This window comes from Staurois parvus, unplaced genomic scaffold (assembly GCF_062004578.1).
Source record: "Staurois parvus isolate SC_StPar_1 unplaced genomic scaffold, SC_StPar_1.0 ptg000086l, whole genome shotgun sequence".
NCBI lineage: Eukaryota > Metazoa > Chordata > Amphibia > Anura > Ranidae > Staurois > Staurois parvus.
Genome location: NW_028317882.1, coordinates 5,175,122 through 5,200,958, shown reverse-complemented (window position 1 = coordinate 5,200,958; position 25,837 = coordinate 5,175,122). Strand labels below are relative to the sequence as shown.

The window sequence follows — 25,837 nt, the reverse complement described above, 5'->3', positions numbered from 1 at the left end:
CAACATTCTTTTATCTTAGGACAAATCAGTCCTGTCTCTGGCAGGCTGGTTCAGTTAAAGCCAGGGACCAAGCTGTCCCTGGCTTGGAGGCTCAGGAATCCGAGTGTCAAGTCAGGAAAGTCCTTTCTTTCCACCTTTTGGATGGAAGGAGGAGGATTGTGAGGAGCCCTGGGCACTGGGTCTTAGGAGGAATCTCCTCTTCTAATAAACATCCTAAAGCTTCAGGCAATTTGGCTGTTGTGACGGACGTGGCATCAGACCCCTAGCCCTTTTCACAAACTCGTGACCGAAGGACTAGCCAATCTAAAACCACGCTGTCACATGCGTAACAATACCACGCTCAGCTGCACAAAGATTTTCCAGCTAATGGACCACAATCCATGTACTGCAGCCTGAGAGCCATTGTTACTGGGTCAGGTTAATTATGCAATTAACCCTTCACACTGCCACCACCTCCTTTTTGTACAGAGAAAACTCCCCAATCTTAGCAGTAACACTATGATGTTTGCATAAGCGTCTGTATACACACTGTTACTGCAGGCAGATGTATTCAGAAGTTTAAAACACACAGTAGCACTCTTCAGAGACAGGGATTCTTAGTTTGCATTAAAGAGCTTTAGAAACAGTTCAACACTTTTCAGATAATAGGATTTATTAATAAAAAGGTCAAAATGGTGCAAATAAAATATTTACAGAAAAGATGTAGCATATACATACATACATACATACATACATACATACATACATACATACATACACAAAGAGCAATAACACAACCGAGAGATAACAAAGAGGTTTAGAGAGGCAGAATACTTGCCGTCAGGCTTGATTTAAGCAGCTTCAAGGGTCCTGAACAAAAGGGTGCCTTATCTCCCAAAGTTGGTTCCTGATGTTAAAAGGGAGGTCTCTTCAACTTACTGCTCCAAGCATAACAGACTTTTTCTAGGAACCCAGCAGGGTGTCTCCTCAAAGCAGAGAACCAATCGCCTCATTTGGGGAGCGGTGTTTTGGGCGGGGAACTCAGGCTATGACCAAATCCCTCCCAGTTTAAATCATGGTCAATAACCTTCCCTAGGTACATGTAGCAGCCTAGCCACTAGTAGATTAATATGCAGAATGATATCCTGAATGTCCAGACATCAAATATGCCATATCTTACTATTTCAGCTAGAACTATATGGCTTCTTACTCTCCTGTAGACTTTAACTAGGGGTGTAATATATCAGGCGACTTGCATTAAACTGAGCTATCTGAATATTTGCTTTGTTCGATTGTATGTATTCCCTATTTTAAGTTATGAAAAGTGTTTTTTTTAAATGGGATGTATGTTTTACGGCTATTCTGGAATGTGTTTCATGTCCAGTGAAGGGCTGGTTTATAACTTTACGATGAGCTTCAGAGCAAGAGTTTGCCAAACACCCTGGCATCAGCTAATTGGGTTTACAACCATGAAGGATATCCAACTGTGTCCTGTGCACTTCTGAACCCAGCACACAGGGGCCACGTGTCACTCAACAGAGAGGGAGGGGGGAGCTGATTTGGAGTGAGAAATTATACAAGATGGAGGGTCTTTGGCAAAATGGAGGTTCGCATCCATATTTGTACGTACAATTGCTACAGCTGTCCCTTCAGTGTTGGACCAAATTGTGGGGCCCTCTCATCTGGATATAATCTAACAATGCCACATACATCAGCCATTTGGAAGAAACTAGAGGTCTTGCATAAGAGGTAGAGGGGATTCTGTCCTGGGCAGGACTACATGTTGCAGCTTTGTCAGCCATGTACATTTTTGGTGTAGGCAACTAGCAAGCATATTGCGCCTGCAGCTCCTGGACCCGGTAAAGTGATCCTACACCTGGAGATGTTCAGGATCTGTGTTACAGGTGTGGGGACACTGAATGTGGACCTTTCAGCCTCCAGGTCCAACCGCAGACTGGACAGATTTGTATCCAGGTGCAGGGAATAGGTGGAAGCATTGGATACATAGGATAAGCACACCATGATCTTTCCCTTTTTCTATTTTTCTATTCTGAAACTTCTTCCTTGTCTGCTCCACGGCATTGAGATGGAAAACATTTAGTTAATCTTCATTTCCGAGGCCCAGATGGATTTACTCTGCCAACCTGGTAAGACCTTTGGCAGATACACTGTGGGCCCCACTATTAAATCTGGATTTATTGTCCCAAGGGCCAGTTTGCCACCCTACTCTCTGTATTTTGATTCCTCTAATGTAACAGTGTGGTTCCTACAAAGGCTAGGAAGTCTTCTTTCCATTAGGTCTAGCTTTAGACATGGAAGGCTTAGTTTACTTGGTGTCAGTCTGGGGGCTTTGACCCCAGGAGCTTCTCCCTGGTTTTGATCTCTTCCTTTCCTACAGCTGAGTCTGGACCAGTGCCTGGCTCTTAGTACTATCAAAGGTTAGGTTTCTGCCCTTTTTATATTCTATTTCACAGACCTTTGGCCTCTCACTCTGATTAAGACATTTGTACAGGGGGTATCCCATGTGACTCCCCCTGTTCGCTCCTCATTGATTTTTATCTGAATCTGCTGTTTTCTGTGCTTCAGAAACTACTTTTAATACATTAAAAATATTTCACTCTAATCTCTCCCATAAGATGGTTTTTCTTGTAGCCATCACCTCTGCGAGGCGAGTATCTGCACTGGTGGCCGTATTTTACAAAGAAGCCTTTTTTGGTCTTGCACAAGGGGGTGTTTAGGCCCAGAATTTCCTTCAGGCCTAGGTAGTGTTTGTCTATCACCTCAGCCAAGACATTGTTCTCTCATCCCTTTTGTCTGGCTCCAGTTCTTCAAAAAGAAATCTCCCTCCATTGCTTGGATTTAGTTTGAGCTATGCACATCTATCTCTCAGCCTCTGCTTCTTTCAGACAGACATATTCCCGTTTTGTCCATTTGGATAAGTCCCAGAAGGGTGCCCCAGCTTCTCATTCTACCATTTCTAGGTGGCTCAGGCAGACATTCATTCAAACCTATAGTCTCAAAGATTGAGTTTTTCCTCATAGCCTTATAAGGCTCACTCAATTAGGTCTTTTAGTGTCTCTTGGTCTTTGCAGCATCAGGCAGCCTATTAAGGCTGCCACCTGGTATTCTGTTAACACGTTCTCTAAATTCTAGTAGGTGGACAGTTTGGCCTCATCGGATGGCAGCCTTTGGTGTAACGCCCTTCAGACAGATTTTTGATCTGCAATCCGTCCCAATTTTGTGTTGCTTATGGTGGACCCATTAGCAATCGTTTGCTGGGTTGTCCAGCTATCATTTGGATTGCTTTTGGATTTCCCAAAGGTTTAAGACTTCCTGTGCCACTCAAAGGATGAAAAAGAAAATGGGATAATTGTGCTTGCCATAAAATCATCATCTTGGAATCCTTTGAGGCCTCACCCTTCTGTCTTTTATAATTGTGCTCTCGGTACTCCTTTGCCATAAAATGAGACATGCTAGTATTAAGGGTTTATAGGACTTCATGTGTCTCTCAGTGGACTCCAAAAAGGAATTTACAGTATAAAAATCCTATTATATTGCCGTTTACCTGTTTCCTTTGTTATTCACAAGATTACCAGGTGAAAGCAGACTTCCTGTCCTAGAGTAGGTACTTTCACTTCTTCACTGTATCTCTGGAGGGAACCATGGTTGCTACACAGGCTGGACTTGGGTGTCCTCCCTTCATTCTATTACTTGATACAAGGGGATAAGTAGTTTACAAAAGAAACATTGGATTATTTTTGCTTTACAGTGCTCAGCATAAATAAATACACCCCTTTTGAAAAGTAAGATTTTAATCAATGTCTCAATAAACACATGAACAATGTCCAAGTTTTATTTGTTTTATTTGTTTAGCTCATAACGTGAAAGTAAGGTTAATAATATAACTTAGATTACAAAATCTTCCGTTTTTACTCAAATTAGTTGATGCAAAAATGAATACACCCCACAACAAAAACTACCCCATCTAGTATTTTGTATGACCTCCATGATTTGTAAGGACAGCACCAAGTCTTTTAGGCATGGAATGAACAAGTTGGCTACATATTGCAACATCTATCTTTTTCTATTCTTCAAGCATGACCTCTTTTAGAGCTTGGATGCTTGGATGCTGGATGGAGAGTGATGCTCAGCTTGTCTCTTCAGAATTCCCCATAGGTGTTCAATTAGGTTCAGATCAGGAGACATACTTGGCCACTGAATCACCTTCACCCTGTTCTTCAGACAACCAAGGGCAATGTGTGTTGGTAGCATCTTCTTTCAATATAGAGCAGTACATCTGTGAATTCATGATACCATTAATGAAATGCAGCTCCCCGGCATCAGCAACACTCATGCAGCCCCATAGAAGGACACTGCCACTGCCATGTTTCACTGTAGGCACCATGCATTTTTCTTTTGTATACCTCACCTTTTTGTACGCCATACAGTTTTGAAGCCATCAGTTCCAGAAACATTTATCTTGTGCTCATCACTCCAGAGTACAGAGTCCCAGTAGTCTTCTTCTTTTTCAACAAATTCTAGGTGGGCTTTTTTGTGCACGGGCATTAGGAGAGGCTTCCTACGTGGACGACACCCATACATGCCATTCCTCTTCATTGTACATCGGATTGTGTCACGGGACAGGATAACCCCAGTTTTGCTTTAGTTCTTTAACTAACTGCAGTGAACTTGCATGGTGATTTTCTTCAACCCTTATCAGAAGATACTCCTGTTGAGGTGTTAACTTGCATGGACGGCGTGGATGTCTCTGTGAGATGGTTGCAGTTCCATCTTTGTTAAATTTTAGTAACACTTTTGCTAGAGTATTCTGACTGATAAGTAAAGCTTTGCTGATCTTCTTGCAGCCTTCACCTTTCCTGTGTAAATAAATAATTTTCTTTCTCCGCTCTTATGACATTTATCTTTCATGTGGTGCCATTGCTGACAGCAGGAAATGGGAAGGGGCTTTCTTTAAGTAACCCCCTTTTATATTCAGCTCTCTGCTGGACACCTATTTAATGAATAATTAGACTCACCTGTAGTTTAATTCTTGCTAATTAGGATTTTGTTATCTAAAATGTAGCTTTGCTCCTAAAACTGGCCATACATAAGTCGAATTCCAAAAGAATTTTCTTCCAAAAATCTTTTCTAAGAATTTTCATTCAAATTACCCACCATTAGTGGGCCACAGCAACAGCCAATTTTCGAGTGATCGGCATGTTGAAGATTTTTTGAGAAACTATCTAATTTCTAATCTATGATGGGAGAAATGTACAGTGGATATAAAAATTCTACACACCCCTGTTTAAAAAGTCAGGTTTCTGTGATGTAAAAAAATGAGACAAAGATAAATCATTTCAGAACTTTTTTTCCACCTTTTAATGTGACCTAAAACTGTATAACTCAATTGAAAAACAAACTGAAATCTTTTAGGGGGAGGGAGTAAACATAGAAAACTAAAATAATGTGGTTGCATAAGTGTGCACACCCTCTTATAACTGGGGATGTAGCTTTGTTCAGAATTAAGCAATCACATTCAAAATCATTTTAAATAGGAGTAAGTACATACCTGCCATCATTTTAAAGTGCCTCTGATTAACCCCAAAGAAAGTTCAGCTGTTTAAGTAGGTCTTTCCTGAAATTTTTCTTAGTTGCATCCTATAGCAAAAGCCAATGTCTGCAGAGAGCTTTCTAAGCACCAGAGGGATCTCATTGTTAAAAGGTATCAGTCATGAGAAGGGTACAAAATAATTTCCAATATACCATGGAACACAGTGAAGACAGTCATCATCAAGTGGAGAAAATATGGTGCAACAGTCACATGACCAAGAACTGTATGTCCCTCCAAAATTGATGAAAAGACAAGAAGAATACTGGTCTGGGAGGCTGCCAAGAGTCCTATAGCAGCATTAAAGGAGCTGCAGGAAAATCTGGCAAGTACTGGCTGTGTGGTACATGTGACAACAATCTCCTGTATTCTTCATATGTCTGGGCTATGGGGTAGAGTGGCTAAACGGAAGCCTTTTCTTACAAAAAAAACATCCACACCAACGACCCAAAGCATACAATCAAATCAACAAAGGAATGGCTTCACCAGAAGATTAAGGTTTTGGAATGGCCCAGCCAGAGTCCAGACCTGAATCCGATCGAAAATCTGTGGGGTGATCGAAGAGGGCTGTGCACAAAAGATGCCCTCACAATCTGACAGATTTGGAATGTTTTTGCAAGGAAGAGTGGGCAAATATTGCCAAGTCAAGATGTGCCATGCTGATAGACTCATACCCAAAAAGACTGAGTTCTGGAATAAAATTAAAAGGTGCTTTAACAAAGTATTCGTTTAAGGGTGTGCACATTTATGCAACAATATTAATGTAGTTTTTTATTTTTACTTCCCTTCACTCCACCTAAAAGATTTCCATTTGTTGTTCAACTGAGTTGTACAGTTTATAGGTTACATTTAAGGTGGAAAAGGTTCTGAAATTATTTATCTTTTGTCTTTTTTTTTTTTACATCACAGAAACCTGACATTTTAACAGGGGTGTTTAGACTTTTTATAGCCACTGTAATAAAAAAAGAAATGAGCTTCAGCTTTGACCTGCAAAGAAAAGAAAATTCTTGGACACAAAAATTAATTTCTGTTGCAACATGAGGTAAAATTAAAGACTTGATTGGTAAAATTTCAAAATCAATAGTGGCACCATCAGAATACGAAATGCACAAAATTTCAGGTTTTCTAAAGAAAATTTGTTTGGAATTTGACCCATGTGTGGCCTGCATAAGACTTTCATTGGGGTGTATTCATTTTTGCAACATGGTCTTGAATGAATTTGTTAGGAAAAACTTTTTTTGTGCGGGCAAATGAACAAATCGTGTTTGTAATCAATGGCACGCATTTGTGGGAGCATTTTGTAGTATAGTGACTCATAGAAAATGTTGATTCTGAAAGGAAAGTAAAGGTTTTCTGACAAATCTGTTGGGATGTACTCATTTATGCTGAGCACTGTAGGTTCACCTCTTGGAAAATGACAGACACCATATTTCTGGCAGGGCCAGATGTATTTTCTGCACTTGCTGAAAATGTTGGACGACTGAAAAATAAAAGCAGCCTCTACATCTAAGGAATGACAAACTGCTACATATTCGATGTTTATTCTTGGGTTTCGTTATCTTTTAAGCTATTTTGAGATTGGATTTTTGATAACATCCATGGTGTGTACTGCTATGCACTCATAAATAAATGGCAGTTAAATATAATAGTTTGTCTCAAGCTTTCAGCTTAGCAATTTTATTAGACAACAATTTTGCAGGGGGGTCCAAAATGCAGCTACAAGGACTGCTTGAAATGCAGGCATATCTAAACAAACTGACCACAAGTCCTGCAACACATCTGTTTGTGGACATCACTATACTATTGAAAGCAGCTGATGATATAATTGTATAACATTGTTTTAGAATAATCTCTAGCTATGGCAATAAAGCTCCTTGTTTCTGATACTGAAAAACATTTTTCTCTTCCTGTATAGCTCTAATGTTCACTATATGATGGTTTTGAAATATCTGCAGAACTTTACTGGTACTTTTAGAAGGAAACTCTTTTTATCTGTAGAGTTTACCAGGGAATTTCTTTTGAAAAGTCTTTGCTTGCCCAATTACTGTTTACCAACAGCCTCTACAATATTTTTCTTCTTTCCTGTATAAAGAAATCGAATAATAGATTTGTTGATACAGAAGATATCGGTTCTTATATTCAGAAATGGTTAAAATGTACTAGTATAGTTCATAATGGAGTTATGCTAGGTCTGAACCTAAGACTTAATAATGAAAAGTAAGACTGACAGCAAGGGTAAATCTATTTTATCCAAGATCTTAAAATTGAAAATCCATGATCCTAATTTTATCATGAATTAACCAGCTTGGTTCAGCATAATCATTGTTCTGCATAAAAGAGTTAATATAAAATAATAGATATGAAATGACCATATCCCATGCATTTTATAGGAACAGTATGGAATAGAACCAACAATGGTTGTGCAAGGTGTGAAAATGCTTTACGTCCCTGTTATGCCTGGTCATGCAAAGAGACTGAAACTTACGTAAGTATATTACCAACTAGTAGTCTTGGTGTGATAAATTTTACTTCACATATTGTAACTGAATATACTTTCCTGTCCACCCCTAGCTGCAGTGTACAAATTTCTTTATAGACATAGGGGTTGATTTGCTAAAGGAAAATAGGCTGTGCACTCCAGGTGCACTGAAAGTGCAGTTGCTCTAGATCTAAAGGGCACATGCAAAGAAAATTTAAACAGCATTTTTGCTTGCACATGATTGGATGAAAGAAATCAGCAGAGCTTTGCCTTATTTCAGAGCTTCCCCACGGATCTAAAGCAACTGTACTTGCAGTGCACAGTATATTTACCTTTAGTAAATCAACCCCATTGTCAGGAATGGACTCAGCACTGGTGGTGGGACTCATCTGCCGTGTGGGCTGCAGTACCAGAGCTGACCAGCGGGTGCTCTCAGCAGCCAGAAGCTCACACGTGCAATCAGCCAAACCTGGGGCTGATTGCAGACAGGTGTATTTAAGGCATGACCAGGCCTGTGATCTGGGCCTTGGTGTATGTTTTCCCATGAGCCTCTGTACCTGGAATCTTGTGTTCCTGCTTCGTTGCTGACCCGGCTTGATCCTGACCTCTGCTGACCGTCTCCTGTTGAACCCCTGGCTTGCCTGACCATCCTTCTGCCTGATCCCCTGTACCGCGCTGCCCGTGAGTTACTGAACCCGGCTTGTGACCTTGACCATTCTCTGCCTGCTCCTTTGGTACCTTGCTGCCCGCACGTTGCTGACTTGGCCCGTCTGACCACGCTAACTACTCTGCCATCCATCCATCCTGCACGGATCCAGCCGTACCTGCACATACCTCTGGTGGATCCCTCTACCACTAGCGGGTGTACTCAGGGGCCGCGACCTGGTTCCTGTCTGCTCCAAGTCCATCCCCACCATCAGGGGCCCTGGTGAATAAGCAGACTGGGACTTAGACTCCGCGCCCTGGGGAATCCTGTCCTGGGGACCACTAGAGGTACCACCAAACGGTCATTACAGAACCCTACGGCCGGCCTGACCATTCCACCTCTCCAGCCCTGACTACGCCTGTGTTCCTGCACCTACTAAGATTAGTGGAAGGTTGGTTTGTTCACTGTGCGTATGTGTGTGTGTGTATATATATATATATATGTGTATATGTATGTGTGTGTGTGTGTGTATATATATATATATATATATATATATATATATATATATATATATATATATGTGTGTGTGTGTATATATATATATATATATATATATATATATATATATATGGCTAATAATAAACTGTATTATACTATACCTGAAACCTGCGTTTCCCTGTGTCAGTCCACACCTTTCTGGTCATTCCTAGATTCCTGACATCCATAGTGTCTCCTTATCATATCCAGATTAGTCATCAGTTTTAATAATTTATTTTTTTTCAATTTCATCTAGCAAGTTAACACTTTATGAGGAGTAATGCTACGTTGTCGCTGGGGAGATGGTCATCTTCAGTAGTCAAGTCTTGTCTCCTGGATTCATTGGGTTTCTGAGACTAAAGATGCTTAATGCTATGTAAAAAAAACAAACCTAGGCAGGTGTAAGGACCTTGTTGTCATAGATGCTTAAGCAGTCCCTGCTCCTCAACATCACTTTTTTTGCAAAATAGTTCCTCATGTATTAACATAAAATTATAAAGGTGAAATCCTTTAAAGTTGAACTTCAGCCTTACCTTCAGTCTTCTGCAGCTGTGTAGTCTTCTCTCCTGTACTGATGGTGCTTAGTCTGATTTCACAGCACACTGTGAGGGTCTCAGTGTGTGTTAGAAGCTACGGAAATTCATGTAAAGCCCATCATCCCGTTTTCTGGGTGTAAGAGGTCCAGTATCCTCTGTCCTTTCCTCCCCATTCTTACTGTTACTGGCTCACTCTTTTCATGAATTGGATTTCAATTATTTAAAGGATAAGTGCACCTTATAAAAAAATAAATAAATGCACATCTTTTTGCAGGTAAAATATGTGCATTTATTATTTTTTTACTTGGAGCCTAGAAAGCATTGCACCTGTGATCAGCATATCACGGGTGCCATGCAAGAGTCCTGCAGACTTGTCAGTGTGTCTGCCTGCCCATATCTTGTACAGGCAGGCAGATACACACTGACAGGAGGAGACAATGAGCTTCCAGAGTGCTCAACAGCGCTTTGGTAGTTCATTGAGAACTACAAGCCGAAAGCTGTAAAAGTCGGTACTTGTAGTTTTTCATTCACAGAATTCTGTGAATGAATGGAGCAGTCTGGTGGCAGGAGCCCCGCACAACTGCATTTTTTTTGTAAATGGTGACAGCTGGGGGAGAAGATCCCTCACTAGTTGTCACTAGATACGGCGGAGTGGACAGCAACTCCAGGTGTGGGAACATGTTACATGTTCCACCTGTTTTTAGGGTGGAACATGTAATATGTTCCCAAAGGTGAACTTATCCTTTTAAGGCTCAGAAACAAGAGCCAGCCCAATGCTCTCATCATAGCTAAGGGCTCTTGAGATGAGTACTGAGATAAGGTGCTGTAATATTTCTAGGTAGCTATGCACTGCTCCCTGCTGGTGCATCCCACCAGCTCGGATCTGCTTAAATAGCACATAGACGCAGAGAGGGTCTAAGATAAGGTATGTAAGGAAAATGGAGCGGTTGTATTTAAAAATGTCATAGTGGTTATACAACCTTACATCCTGTACTCCCAGTGAAGTAACTATCCTCAGGTGACGCACAGAGATTAAACTAATTTTCCTATCTTAAGTTGTACCTGTTTGTCTGCCGCCATTTCTAATACACAGCCTCCTATAACACATAGCGGTGGATTTACTGAAGCTGGTTCACTCAGAATCTTGTGCAGCTGTGCATGGTAGTCAATCAACTTTTAACCTGAGCTTATTCAATTAAGCTTTAGCAATAAAACGTGGAAGCTGATTGGCTTCCATGCAGAGCTGCACAAGATTCTGAGTGAACCAGCTTTAGTAAATAAACCCCATAGTTAACACAGCATATCAGAGCTCCAGAAGGCAGAGAGGGTTCTGTTGTCACACACTGCACAGCCCAGAGAGGACATGCACAGCTGGAACGGTCAATCACCTGCTCTGTGCTGGAGGGTGGCCATCTCTGGGGATTCTGTGGTGTAGAGTTAGACTGTCAGAAACCACATTAAGTGCTATAGATTGAGGCTAGTACACACTTTAGAAGGATATGTTTTTTGTTTCAGAGGTTTACAACCAAGTTACCAAAACACAATATAGGTTGAAAGTATGCTGGGACTTTTCAGGTGCTACATAGATGCATTGCACATAGATCGTATGTTGTACAGTATATTAAAAATATTTAAAAGTCCTCATTAAAAAAAAAAAAAAGAGATTTATTTTGGAGACCAACAAGGTTTTGGTACATCAACAAACACTAATCTCAAGTATCGTATGCCATAATGTTTGGATAGTCTAAAGATTGGACAATATGGCACCACCCCAATTAGCAAAATTAGACAACCACAAAGAAAATAATTCTTTGAAAATAGGATTCTAGGTTTTGCTCTCAGATATCACTGTGTAATTAGATATTTCCATGATCTCTGTCAGGTCTTGGTCAATAGCATTGAGAAGTACACCCAGGCCCTATGGTTACAATCATAATTTGAATATTCCACGCTGTTTCTTTGTCATATAGAAAGATCTGATGGATTGGGCAATCAGGGTACAATGTGTAAACCTGTCCTGTGGAATACTTGACATTGGTGTTCATTGAGGTACCAAGACCTTGTGGGCCTCACAAAGAAATGTATCTTCTTTTTAACCCCTTCCCCCTGCCACCTACCAGCCCTTTGAGGGTCTAAATACCGGGAGTCACAGTGGTCACATGGTCAGAAAGCTCCCGATCACAAGTATGCATTGGGAGCTTTATGGTACCCACCAGGTACTGTGCCGGAAGAGCGCTCTCAAACGACATGCTTACATAGTAACACATTTATGCGGCCGCTTAATATTAAAGCCCACCCGCCAAGAGGCTACATATGTGCATACGGCCAGTAGGAAGTGGTTAATGATGGCTTTAAAATGTATAACTATTCTAATAAAAGTAAGACAATTTTAATATACAACATACAGTATATAGCATGGTTCCAACCTAGAGAATATGGTGTTTTGGTTATTGTAAACAGGGATGTGGTGCTCCTACTCAGTAGGCCAGCCAAAATACAGTGCCTTGAAAAAGTATTCATACCTCGTGAAATTTTCCACATGTCATATTAAAATTCCAATAACAAATACATTTATGTTTTTTGTTTTATGTGATAGACCAACACAAAGTGGCACATCATTGTGAAGTGGAAGGAAAATGATAAATGGTTTTCAAAAATGTTTACGTGCACGTGTGGCATGCATTTGTATTCAGCCATCCTGGGTTAATACTTTGTAGAACCACCTTTCGCTGAAATTACATCTGCAAATCTTTTTGGGATGTCTTTATGAGCTTTGCACATCTAGAGAGTGAATTTTTTGCCCATTCTTCAAAATTGCTTAAGCTCTGCCAGATTGGATGGAGAGTGTCTGTGAACAGCAATTTTCAAGTCTTGCCACAGATTCTCAATTGGATTTAGGTCTGGACTTTGACTGGGCCATTCTAACACATGAATATGCTTTGATCTAAACCAGTGGTTCTCAACCTTTCTAATGCCGCGACCCCTTAATACAGTTCCTCATGTTGTGGTGACCCCCAACCATAAAATTATTTTCGTTGCTACTTCATAACCGTAATTTTGCAGTAGGAGGAGTAGTGCCACGTCATTGGTGTCAGTGAGAGGAATAGTGTCCCATCATTGGTGTCAGTGGGAGGAATAGTGCCCCATCATAGGTGTCAGTGGGAGGAATAGTGCCCCATCATTGGTGTCAGTGGGAGGAATAGTGCCCCATCATTGGTGTCAGTGGGAGGAATAGTGCCCCATCATTGGTGTCAGTGGGGGGAATAGTGCCCCATCATTGGTGTCAGTGGGAGGAATAGTGCCCCATCATTGGTGTCAGTGGGAGCAATAGTGCCCCATCGTTGGTGTCAGTGGGGGGAGCAATAGTGCCCCATCGTTGGTGTCAGTGGGGGGAGCAATAGTGCCCCATCGTTGGTGTCAGTGGGGGGAGCAATAGTGCCCCATCGTTGGTGTCAGTGGGGGGAGCAATAGTGCCCCATCGTTGGTGTCAGTGGGGGGAGCAATAGTGCCCCATCGTTGGTGTCAGTGGGGGGAGGAATAGTGCCCCATCGTTGGTGTCAGTGGGGGGAGGAATAGTGCCTCATCGTTGGTGTCAGTGGGGGGAGGAATAGTGCCCCATCGTTGGTATTAGTGACACCAATAATCGGGCACTATTCCTCCCACTGACACCAATGATACTTACCTTGCTGACCCGTTCTAGCCTGGGCTAGCTCGCTCCCTCCCTCTCCTATGGTACAGACACTTACTGGTCAGATGTCTTCCTTCTCCGGCCGCTCTCCTCCTCTTCACTCGCTCGATCTTCGCGGTTCCGCTCGGCTCCTCCTCTCCAAGCTCCACCTCCTCGCCGGTGATTGGCCGCCTGTGTGCCTCTCCTGAGCTACAGTTCCAGCGGCCAATCACCGGCGAAGGATTGATCCCGGGGGTGTGTCTAGATGACAGGGACGGCATGTCATCCCGCCCACACCTGGAGACGGATAGAGGAGCGGTGTCTCGGTTCCTAAGGCCATCGGAAATATGTGTTTTCCGATGGTCTTAGGCGACCCCTGTGAAAGTGTCGTTCGACCCCCAAAGGGGTCGCGACCCCCAGGTTGAGAACCGCTGATCTAAACCATTCCATTGTAGCTCTGGCTGTATGTTTAGATTCGTTGTCCTGCTGGAAGGTGAACCTCTGTCCCAGTCTCAAGTTTTTTGCAGACTCTTTACAGGTTTTCTTCTAATATTGCCCTGTATTTGGCTCCATCCATCTTCCTTTCTTTCAACAATGGCTCTCTTGTTGCCAATCTTCCATAAAGGCCAGATTTTCTGGAGTGCACTGTTGACAGATTCTCCCACCTGAGCTGTGCTCCTGTGGACAGATTCTCCCACCTGAGCTGTGGATCTCTGCAGCTCCTCCAGAGTTACCATGGGCCTCTTGGCTGCTTCTCTGATTAATGCTCTCCTTGCCTGGCCTGTCAGTTTAGATGGACAGCCATGTCCTAGTAGTTTTCCAGTTGTGCCAAACTCTTTCCATTTTCGGATGATGGATTGAACAGTGCTCTGTGAGATGTTCAAAGCTTGGGATATTTTTTTGTAACCTAACCCTTCTTTAAACAACTTCATCCCTGACCTGTCTGATGTGTTCCTTGGCCTTCATGATGCTGTTTGCTCACTAATGTTCTCTAACAAACATCTTAGGGCTTCACAGAACAGCATTTATACTGAGATTAATTTATACACAGGTGGACTCTATTTACTAATTAAGTGACTTCTAACTAAAATCTAGTAGAACCAATTGACTTCAGGAGTATCAGAGTAAAGGGGGCTGATATTTATTTGTAAAAAACTGTGAAAACCCTTTATTATTTTCCTTCCACTTAACAATTATGTGCCACTTTGTGTTGGTCTATCACATAAAATCCCAATAAAATACATTTACATTTTTGGTTATAACTTGACAAAATGGAAAATTTCAAGGGGTATGACTACTTTTTTTCAAAGCACTGTACATAATGAGTAATTAAAAATGTCATTAGCATGTTGATGAGGGGGAAAGGAGGAACTGGGGAAGGCAAATATACAGTCATGGCCGAAATTGTTGGCACCCTTGATATTTCTCCAGGAAATCATGTATTTCTCACGAAACGTATTGCATTAACACATGTTTTGCTATACACATGTTTATTCCCTTTGTGTGTATTGGGACAAAACAAAAAAAGGGAGGAAAGAAAGCAAATTCGACATAATGTCACACAAACCTCCAAAAATGGGCTGGACAAAAGTATTGGCACCCTTTCACAACTGCGGATAAATAAGAATGTTACAAGCATGTGATGCTCCTGTAAACTCACCTGGGGCAAGTAACAGGTGTGGGCAATATAGAAATCACACCTGAAAGCAGATAAAAAGGAGAGACGTTCACTTAACCTTTGCATTGTGTGTCTGTCTGTGCCACACTAAGCATGGACAACAGAAAGAGGAGACGAGAACTGTCTGAGGACCTGAGAACCAAAATTGTGGCAAAATATCAACAATCTCAAGGTTACAAGTCCATCTCCAGAGAACTAGATTTGCCTTTGTCCACAGTGCGCAACATTATCAAGAAGTTTGCAACCCATGGCACTGTAGCTAATCTCCCTGGTCGTGGACGGATGAGGAAAATTGATGAAAGATTGCAACGCAGAATAGTCCGGATGGTGGATAAGCAGCCCCAAACATGTTCCAAAGACATTCAAGCTGTCCTGCAGGCTCAGGGAGCATCAGTGTCAGCGCGAACTATCCGTCGACATTTAAATGAAATGAAACGCTATGGCAGGAGACCCAGGAGGACCCCACTGCTGACACAGAGACATAAAAAAGCAAGACTACAGTTTGCCAAAATGTACTTGAGTAAGCCAAAAGCCTTCTGGGAAAACGTCTTGTGGACAGATGAGACCAAGATAGAGCTTTTTGGTAAAGCACATCATTCTACTGTTTACCGAAAACGGAATGAGGCCTACAAAGAACAAAACACAGTACCTACGGTAAAATATGGTGGAGGTTCAATGATGTTTTGGGGTTGTTTTGCTGCCTCTGGCACTGGGTGCCTTGACTGTGTGCAAGGCATCATGAAATCTGAGGATTACCAAAGGATTTTGGGTCGCACTGTAGGGCCCAGTGTCAGAAAGCTGGGTTTGCGTCCAAGATCCTGGGTCTTCCAGCAGGACAATGACCCCAAACATACGTCAAAAAGCACTCAGAAATGGATGGCAAAGAAGCGCTGGAGAGTTCTGAAGTGGCCAGCAATGAGCCCAGATCTAAATCCCATTGAACACCTGTGGAGAGATCTTAAAATTGCTGTTGGGAAAAGGTGTCCTTCCAATAAGAGAGACCTGGAGCTGTTTGCAAAGGAAGAGTGGTCCAAAATTCCGGGTGAGAGGTGTCAGAAGCTTATTGATGGTTATAGGAAGCGACTGATTTCAGTTATGTTTTCCAAAGGGTGTGCAACCAAATATTAAGTTAAGGGTGCCAATACTTTTGTCCAGCCCATTTTTGGGGTTTTGTGTGACATTATGTCATATTTGCTTTTCTGCCTCTGTTTTATATTTGTTCCAATACATACAAAGGGAATAAACATGTGTATAGCAAAACATGTGTTAATGCAATACCTTTTTTGTGTGAAATACTTGATTTTCAGGAAAAATATCAAGGGTGCCAACAATTTCGGCCATGACTGTAGATAGATTACATTTCACCATGGGCAGCCAAAAATGACACTGTTTCATGGAGTCAGAAGCATTCAGGAAGGGGTGGACACATTAAAAAACATTTCTAAATGAAACCCTTTGTATAAAACAATTTTCAAAGATGGAGTTCCTCAAAATCTGGGAGAAATGTTTCTCTTCTGAAAATGTCAAAATGCTTCCTGAGTCACTTGTTTGGAACAAGGATGTAGCTTGTGAAGTCAGAGGGAAGTGATAACATTCGATTTGCATGTTTGTGCACTTGCCCACTTGAAGGCAATTAAATCTTCCCTATTTTCCCAGTAGAAGTTTGTGAAGGGACCCCACCTCCCAAAGCTCCCTTGTTAACCAAAGCATCTACTGTCATTTCATTACTTGGCAAGTTGTACGCCATCATTGATATTATATGTATCTTCTATTGAGCTATAGCATTTTATACTGCAGCATGATATTTAGATGGCACCTGCAAGTCTAATAAAAACATTTATTTTTTTTTTTTTCAAATGTATTTATTTTATTGTTTTTGTTTCACTCCCTGTATAGAATGCACAAGCTTGTGAAACCAGGAGTCGATAAAAAATATGTTGATTTGACGGTGTCTTTTGCCCCTGAATCAAATGAAGATGAGGATTTACCTGGGCCTCCTGTTAGATACTACTTTAACCAAGAGAGCAATTAATGGCACAAGTGCGGGTGTTATCTCCTATGTGTTGGTACTACTTGTCACATCTAGGTGAAGCCTTAATGAAGAGAAACAAGTGGAAGTAGTGATTTGCACTAATATTTTGCATAACAAAGACTGCATATATATAGTGTCTCCTTCATACTTTCTTGTACTTTTTTTTCTTTGTTACCAGTGGACTGGAATACAAAATTGTTTGGATGCAATACTCCATGCTATAACCCCAAAAAGATAAATGAATAAAAAAAAAAGCAAACGAATGGAGGACCAAGAAGACTATTTTCAAGTTCACCTTATTGTACCTCCTTTTCTGCAATGATAAGTGGAAGAATATTGTATATATTAGTACTATTAAGTCTGTGTGCCTTGCAGTAGGTTTATCTAAGTATGCACACACGAGAGCTCTCTGCTTTGTATGTATGTGTGTGTATGTATATGTGATCACTTAAACTAATATGTATCTATTTCATATGTACTCTGTTTCCTGAATGTAAAATGTAAGCCCCTCTTATTTCGATATTGCTACCTTTTTGGGGTAATTTTTTCAAACAGGAAACAGAGTGAGCAAGTGAGATAATGTAACCTTTGCTATTTATTATAAGCAGAGTTACTGATCTATACAATGCCTTAGTATTTTAAGATGTGAGCAAGTGATGTAATGTAGGTGTGTAAGTCTGATTGTTAAGTATGTTTCTGCATAACATGCACCCTTTATTCTATTTTTTTTTTCAGTGTTTTTGATAAATGCTTAAATGGTTTCAGTACAACTTCAATTTGCATAGATAACATGCACTTGCTGGTTAGTCCATTGGTGTCAGAATACATTGCACCTTCAGCTGGCTGCTTATATATCATGGGAGCTGTGCTGCATCAGCCCACAAGCATTTGCTGCCTTTAGCTATGTTGATGTTAGGTCTTTGTTCCGTGTTGTTCAGCATTGGTACATACTGTAATCATTTCAGTCGAAATTTCAAACTTCCTTTCGTGGTTCGTACAAGTCTTACTTTTAGGAAGGCTGTGGTTTTATTAAAATGTCACATTTTATTCCCCTATTACAGGGCCAGTACACCTAAACTGCAGAGTGGATTGAGCAAAAGAACAATATTTCATTGTGTAATATTCATAGATTTACATGGAGATGTTTTAGGTGCTTTACAGGTATTGAGTGAATCTGTAGTAAAAACACACTTGTGTTATTCTGACTACCCTACTCCTTGTTTTAGAAAATTATTTGAAAGATGAACTTCAGGAATTTAGCAACTTTGTAAAAAATACTGGCATACTATGAGTTACGTCCAGTGAGCTGCATGCCCCCTCCTGGACTTAACTCCTTAATTTATACCCAGCATGATTATGGTGCTCCAGGCAGATAGCTTCCAGAGCTCCGACGCTGGATGCTGTGGTCTCAGCTCCTTCAAGTGCAGGGTCAATGCAGTTACTATGCCCACCTCTCCCCTCCTTCTGCCCAATCACAGAAGCCTGTTTATTATGTGAACTCATTTAAAAAATACAAAGGCTTCTGTAAATGGGCAGCAGTGTCTTCTCCAAGAGTGTGATACACTTGTCAGATGTAAATAATAGAGAAAGGTCCAGGAGGTGGCATGCACCTCCTTGGACTCAACTCCTAGTATGCCAGCAAATTTATCAAAGTGGCTGAATTTCTGAATCTCAGATTTAAAATGGGGCCTTGATATATGTTCATGTCCTGCAGGAAACTATTTTTCAAGCTTTCACATGGCTGGTCACATGGTCTTCACCAAAAAGCCTAGAGAATCGATACCGATTCTCATCCAGCCTGAACTTTGATTGTCTCTATTAGTAAAGTTCACCGAACATTTATGTGCATAATTATATGACCAGCCACCATGGTAACCTAGAGCAGCACTGTGTGTACAGCCCAAGTGTTCTTTTTTTTATTGTTTATTATAACAGAGTAGTCATGTTGGGGAGAGAATTTGGTTTTCAGGAATAGGTCTGCTTTAAACCTAGATTATACAGTTGAATATAGCTGTGCCTAAGTAAAGTGGTAAGTATACCTTCGAAACATCTCGGCAACTAACAAAATAGTTGTACCCCTGCAAAACACGCAAAGAGCAACGCTGCCAATTTACACTTTATTACCTGCTTTACACCTGTTGGGGAGGGATATCCCACCAAAACCTCAATTCCCCCCCAGGCTTTCTTTGGTTTCTTACCTTTACCACAGTTCCCCTCTAAAGTCAGTGGCAGTGGTTAGTGACACCTAGTGTTGTTGATAGATGCATATTCCCTTGCACCCTCCCTGCCTTCATCCAATGCTGGGTCTTGAGCAATCAGTGAACATTGTGGGGACACTAATGTTGGTAGACATGTTCCTCCATACTTAGAAGTAGTAGGATTTGTACAGAGCAACAACAGGGATCAGCAAAGGGTGGTAATAAGGTTTGTATAGTCCTCAGATGGTGTCTAGTATAAGGGTCGAGCGTGGGTGGATCAAGCACATATTGTTTTCTGATAGATATGCTTTAAGGTAACTATATTTTGCTGTCCATCTATTCTGCTGACTGGCACTGCAGGCGACCTGTGGTTAGCCCTTTTTTAAGCAAGACATACAAACACCCTGTGAACATTGACATAGGAACAATTTGTTCTTTGAAAATTCATTTTAAATAAAATATACATATCTATTGTTTGCCCTTGTCGTTGGAGTTGACCTTACATGTAAGCTAGCCATACATGGTGAGATTTCTCTCATTCAGCCCCACTGAAATCACTTGATTCATAATAAACACTGGGAAAGAGGAATATCCACTTGATGGGTATTTTATTTAGATAACTAAGGCACATGTGTGCACCATATGTACTCCTTACCACTTGCAGAGAATTTCAGAGAAATATTAAGTATGTCTGGATCCTAATCGCAACCATTCCATTTTCTTCATAGGAAAGGAAACAGGCTATTCCTTCTGCATCCCCTGCAGTAAGGTCAGGTCAGGGGGTGGGCAGAAGAGGTGTTTGCCTTGGGCACTTCAGCAGCAGGGGGGCACAAAAGGGGCAGAACTTGCAATCTGTGCTGCTAAAGTAGTTTAGTACCCAAGGCAAAAAGACCAAAAAGCTTCTCTACCATGAGCTGTAAAGGACTTTGCCTTGCAGTTAGAAGTCAGGGTCTGATGTTGTGGTAGATTCCTCAGTGCAGCTAGTTTTATAAATAGGCAGCTCTTCCATCTTAATGACATTTTGCTAACGTACTGTATGATCAGCCATAAAGGAAATTTGTACCAAGAGGCATGGAAGCTGAGCTGCTGCTGAACATGATAGTTGTTTTGCTGTCTCTGAGTTCCACACTTTGAGTGGCTGGCGTGCATGAAGTATGAAGATAGTGAAATCAGAATGAAGTGCATATTTTCTGGGTGAGTGTACTGATGGCATTGTGCTAGTATGGCAGCCAAGAACTAGTGTTTTTTTTCAGATGCAGATGTCAATAAGTGCAGCTACCGCATTTCTTCAGGACAGGTTTCCTTAGACGTAGACCTGTCAAAAACCTGGGCAATGGAAACTATACAGTGAAGAATATGCAGCAACACAGGTCAAAAATCTCAGTTGCTCTAAAGATGTAGGCATGATCTCAGGTGCACATCTTAACATTTAATGCAAAAGATGAGGTAGACCCCATCCCTCCCACTCACCAAGCCTCCCTTTTGATGCTTTCATATATTGGGTGGCTTCACTAAACATTAGTACGTTTCTTGACACAGAAGGGTTGGGGGCAAGCATTAAAATTTACAACAAAGCCAAAACTTTCATATAATCTCAGCTGACTATAAATTGACATGGTTTTGACAAGTGGTAGACTCCGATTTTGCATTATTCATATGTTCAGATTGAATTACTTATGCCTGCAGGTTTATAGAAAGCAGGCCATAGACAGCTAATGACATTTGTCCAATTCAGTCTCCTTATAAAGAATCCTAAAGTAAGGTTTAAAAGCATTTAGATAAAGTAAAAAGTACCTGTTCGATAGAAAAGGTGAGCCATTACGTATATATTTTTGCTTGATTTGAGTAGTATAAAAGAAACATGCATTTTAGGATTACTGGTTCTTTAATTTAAAGCAGAACTAAACCCTCCTGTCCTTTTTAAAACCAAGGAAGCTGACATCTTAGCCTCTGTTTGATCTGCAACTGCCATGGTGCTGCTCATGTGATCATTTATGACACCAGCCATAACTTCACTTCCCGAGCAAATGTGACAGTTATATTCACGGCATGCCTGGAATGTAACTGTTTTTTCAAACCATTAAATCGGTGGGTTTAGTTTCGCTTTAAATATACGAATCAATACAAGAACAGTAGAGAGTCCAGGGTTGTTCATCTCCTTTTAAAATGCTGGCTTCTGTATGTTATGCAGGCACTCTATTTCCAGTGCTTTCACAGTCACAGAAAGTATTTAAGCAACAGGGTCAACATGACAACCAGCCAAATAGTATTTTAGAAATAGAAATCCTAAGTGGCAACCTCCATGTTTCTCTTATAAGCTCAGTCCTTGACAGCTGTATTTAATGGACAGTTCTGTGTAGACAACGGACAGATTCCCATGGTTTACCTGAATGCAACTGAACTAAATTATGGCATCTCTTTGCTAATTTAAAGACAATGACAGCTGGTATCATATTACTTTTTGCCTAGTATTTAAATTGTACTCTTTTTAACTATCACATTGAGGTTTCTGTTTAATTAATGCTATCTTGCTTGTGACTTGAACTGAATCAATCTTTTCACTACTGGAACAGTCCAGGGATTCAGCATGGAAAGCAGATACATGAGCCAGAGACTATCATTTAATATCTGTGTTCCTTGTATCATTTTTATTGTTGTTTTTTATTTCCTTTGTGCTCAGGGGTGTCCGTTGCCATATGCAAGCAAGACCATTGCAACAATGACAAGTCTGCAGCTAAAAAAAAAAAAACAAAAGTGTTTTAAATATGTAATATTTTGGTTGACTGCCTTTTTCAGTACATAGTACAACTAAGGTAGTCCATATTTGAATAAAAGAACAGTAAATATATTCTAACTGTTCAGAGTAGTTCTTGCATATTTGCTTTTCTCTGCATTAAAATGTATATACACTATATTGAAAGAAGGAGTGGGACACTCCTCCAAATCATTGGATTCGGGTGTTCCAATCACCTCCATGGCCACAGTTGTATAAAATCAAGCACGTAGGCATGCAGACTGTTTCTATAAACATTTGCGATAGAATGGGTCACTTTCAGGAGCTCAGTGAATTCAGCCATGGTACCAGGATAGGTTGCCACCTGTACAACAAGTTTAACCATGAAATTTCCTTGCTACTAAATATTCCACGTTCAACTGTTCGTGGTATATAACAAAGTGGAAGCAACTGGGAACAGCAACTCAACCACGAAGTGGTAGGCCACATAAAATTACAGAGCAGGGTCAGCGCATGCTGAAGCACATAGTGTGCAAAAGTCGCCAGCTGTCGGCAGAGTGAATAGCTAAAGACTTCCAAACTTTGTGTGGCCTTCAGATTAGCACACAGTGCGTAGAGAGCTTCAAGGAATGGGCTTCTATGGCCAAGCAGCTGCATCCAAGCCTTACATCACCAAGTCCAATACAAAGCGTCAGATGCAGTGGTGTAAAGCACGCTGCCCCTGGACTCTAGAGCAGTGGAGACGTGTTCTCTGGAGTGATGAATCATGCTTCTCTGTCTGGCAATCCGATGGACATGTCTGGGTTTGGTGGTTGCCAGGAGAACAGTACTTGCCTGACTACATTGCCAAGTGTAAAGTTTGGTGGGGGGATTATGATACGGGGTTGTTTTTCAGGGGTTGGGCTTGGCCCCTTAGTTCCAGTGAAGGGAACTCTTAAGACGTCGGCAAACCAAGACATTTTGGACAATTACATGCTCCCAACAGTGTGGGGACAGTTTGGGGATGGCCCCTTCCTGTTCCAATATGACTTCACACCAGTGCACAAAGCAAGGTCCCTACAGACTAAGAAGAGTGAGTTTGGGGTGGAGGAACTTGACTGACCTGCACCCAATAGAACACCTTTGGGATGAATTAGAGCGGAGACTGTGAGCCAGACCTTCTCATCCGACATCAGTTCCTGACCTCACAAATGTGCTTCTGGAAGAATGGTCAAACATTCCCATAGACACACTCCTAACCCTTGTGGACAGTCTTCCCAGAAGAGTTGAAACTGTTGTAGCTGCAAAGGGTGGGCCAACTCAATATTGAACCTTACGGACTACGAATACTGGGATGCCTTTAAAGTTCATGTGCGTGTAAAGGCAGGCGTCCCAATATTTTTTTGCAACATAGTGTATTTATGGTATTTGTAGCTAAAAATGTTGTGAAGTGCATTGCTGTGTGTTGCTACACATGTTAAGGTGTGTTTATATTAAAGCCCAACTATGCACTTTTTGTTTTTTTTAAGGTCATTCATCAGCTAAAGCATAAAAAGCAGCTGTACCATTCTCACCTTCTCTGTGCTGTTGTCCCTCCTAATATTCCTTTTCAGCATGTGTCCCACATCCTTCACCCAGAAGTGTGTGGTGCATCTTGAAATTGAGGTGATGTCACAAAAGCACCCTGAATGTGTAATGTAATAATGCTAGAGATCGGCCGTGACATCATCACATCAGTGCTTCCTTCTGCATTGAGAACAACCCACTGCTGGGAATAATCTGAACAGGACCCTGCACACCACACCACGCCTGAAAATATATGTAATAGTTAAGTATAAATTCTAGGCCAAAAATAGACACTGTGGAGACCTCCAAGGGAAGATGGGCAGTGGGGATAGGGGGCACCTGGAGATACAACACACCTAAAACCAGACATATATTTTTTTTTTTTCTTCAAAACATCACAACCATCTGTGCACTTTAATGCACTGCAATGCACATTTTTGGGTTAACAAATCCAAACATTGCTATGAACAATTGGATAATTACTTGTGAGCCACTGGGGGTTATTTTCTGTATACAAACTATAATACCAATTGTTTGCGTGCATAAAAAGAAAAAGAAAATAATTATTTAATTTGTGTACTTAAAAAATTGATTTGATATTAGATCGCAAGGTACTTCATACACCCTCTCTAGGTGTGTAAGTGTTAACCATATAATCCAATATTGTACCGCGCTCTAATAGGTTCTACCTCTTGTGATATATTGAATACCTGTGTTTGCCACCAATTGCCAAACAATTTCATCAATCAGAAATACTTAAATCCATAATTTGTGTAAATATAAAATTACATTTCTATGAATGTGAAAAAACAAAAACAAAAAATAAAGTGGGAATGAAAGTTCTCCTTTAAATGAATAGAGATGGTATTATTCTGACTGGGCTGTATTAAGGATCTGTGTCCACTGCGTGAACCTCTCTCTCCTCCGCTCAGCCTTCTCAGTCAATCTTCCTCCGCTGGCTGCTTGATTTAATCCTCCATATATGAGACATGAAAAGAAGGGAAAAGAAACAGTGTCTTATCCGGGATTTCAGTTGTTTAATGTGCTTTGATTTCTCACTCACATTGCGAAAGATAAAGTAGCGCTTTACATAAAATGTATCCAAATCGTATTTTGGTCAGCCTTATAGGTGTGTCTGCCTTCAGTGTGTATACTCGCCGTTCCTCTGTGGATGCGTGATGATGTCACCGCCCCTCCCCTACGCGTTACGCTACAGGGACTCGTAGCTTCCTCTGGGGGATGTAGTTTGATTTAATGATGTACATCCCCCAGAGGAAGCTACGAGTCCCTGTAGCGTAACGCGTAGGGGAGGGGCGGTGACGTCATCACGCATCCACAGAGGAACGGCGAGTATACACACTGAAGGCAGCCACACCTATAAGGCTGACCAAAATACGATTTGGATACATTTTATGTAAAGCGCTACTTTATCTTTCGCAATGTGAGTGAGAAATCAAAGCACATTAAACAACTGAAATCCCGGATAAGACACTATGTTTCTTTTCCCTTCTTTTCATGTCTCATATATGGAGGATTAAATCAAGCAGCCAGCGGAGGAAGATTGACTGAGAAGGCTGAGCTGAGGAGAGAGAGGTTCACGCAGTGGACACAGATCCTTAATACAGCCCAGTCAGAATAATACCATCTCTATTCATTTAAAGGAGAACTTTCATTCCCACTTTATTTTTTGTTTTTTCACATTCATAGAAATTTAATTTTATAAAGTGGGAATGAAAGTTCTCCTTTAAATGAATAGAGATGGTATTATTCTGAGCGCGGTACAATATTGGATTATATTGCTATGAACAATACACCAGAAACTGACTGGCATGGTTACCAGCCCTAGTGGATTTTCCAAACTAGTTTATGGAGTATGGAAAATACCAGGATGTTCCCTCCAGAGTAATGCAATCTTACTTGTGAATTTTAGTGTAGCTGTACAAACCAAAACCATACATACCCAATTTTATGGTTATACAAATGAGCTTTATTACAAATAAAAAAATGGAACAGTACTTTGGTAAAAAGTATCATACTCTTAATTTAGTAGTTTCATAATTCATCTATTTAACCCGCCTAATAAACAAAAATATGGAAAATTGTTTCAATTTTCCTTTCCTGGCACTAACCAATGGTAGCATACATGTACTAGTACCCATACCACTTGTATGCTAGGTATATGGAAATTGTTTCAGTGG

The 25,837-nt window shown here is 41.0% G+C and overlaps 1 protein-coding gene across 3 annotated transcripts in view; it reads left to right on the top strand.

Annotated features, from left to right (window-relative positions):
* Positions 1–22,208, top strand: part of UBA6 (ubiquitin like modifier activating enzyme 6) — a 102,375-nt gene extending 80,167 nt beyond the window's left edge. For all 3 annotated transcript variants that reach the window (XM_089669989.1, XM_089669990.1, XM_089669991.1), the window contains exons 32-33: positions 7,978–8,072; positions 17,027–22,208. In XM_089669989.1, the coding sequence (XP_089526115.1) occupies positions 7,978–8,072; positions 17,027–17,162 (231 nt within the window). In that variant the 3' untranslated portion in view covers positions 17,163–22,208. The remainder of the gene's footprint in view (positions 1–7,977; positions 8,073–17,026) is intronic.
* The last annotated feature ends 3,629 nt before the right edge of the window (positions 22,209–25,837 follow it).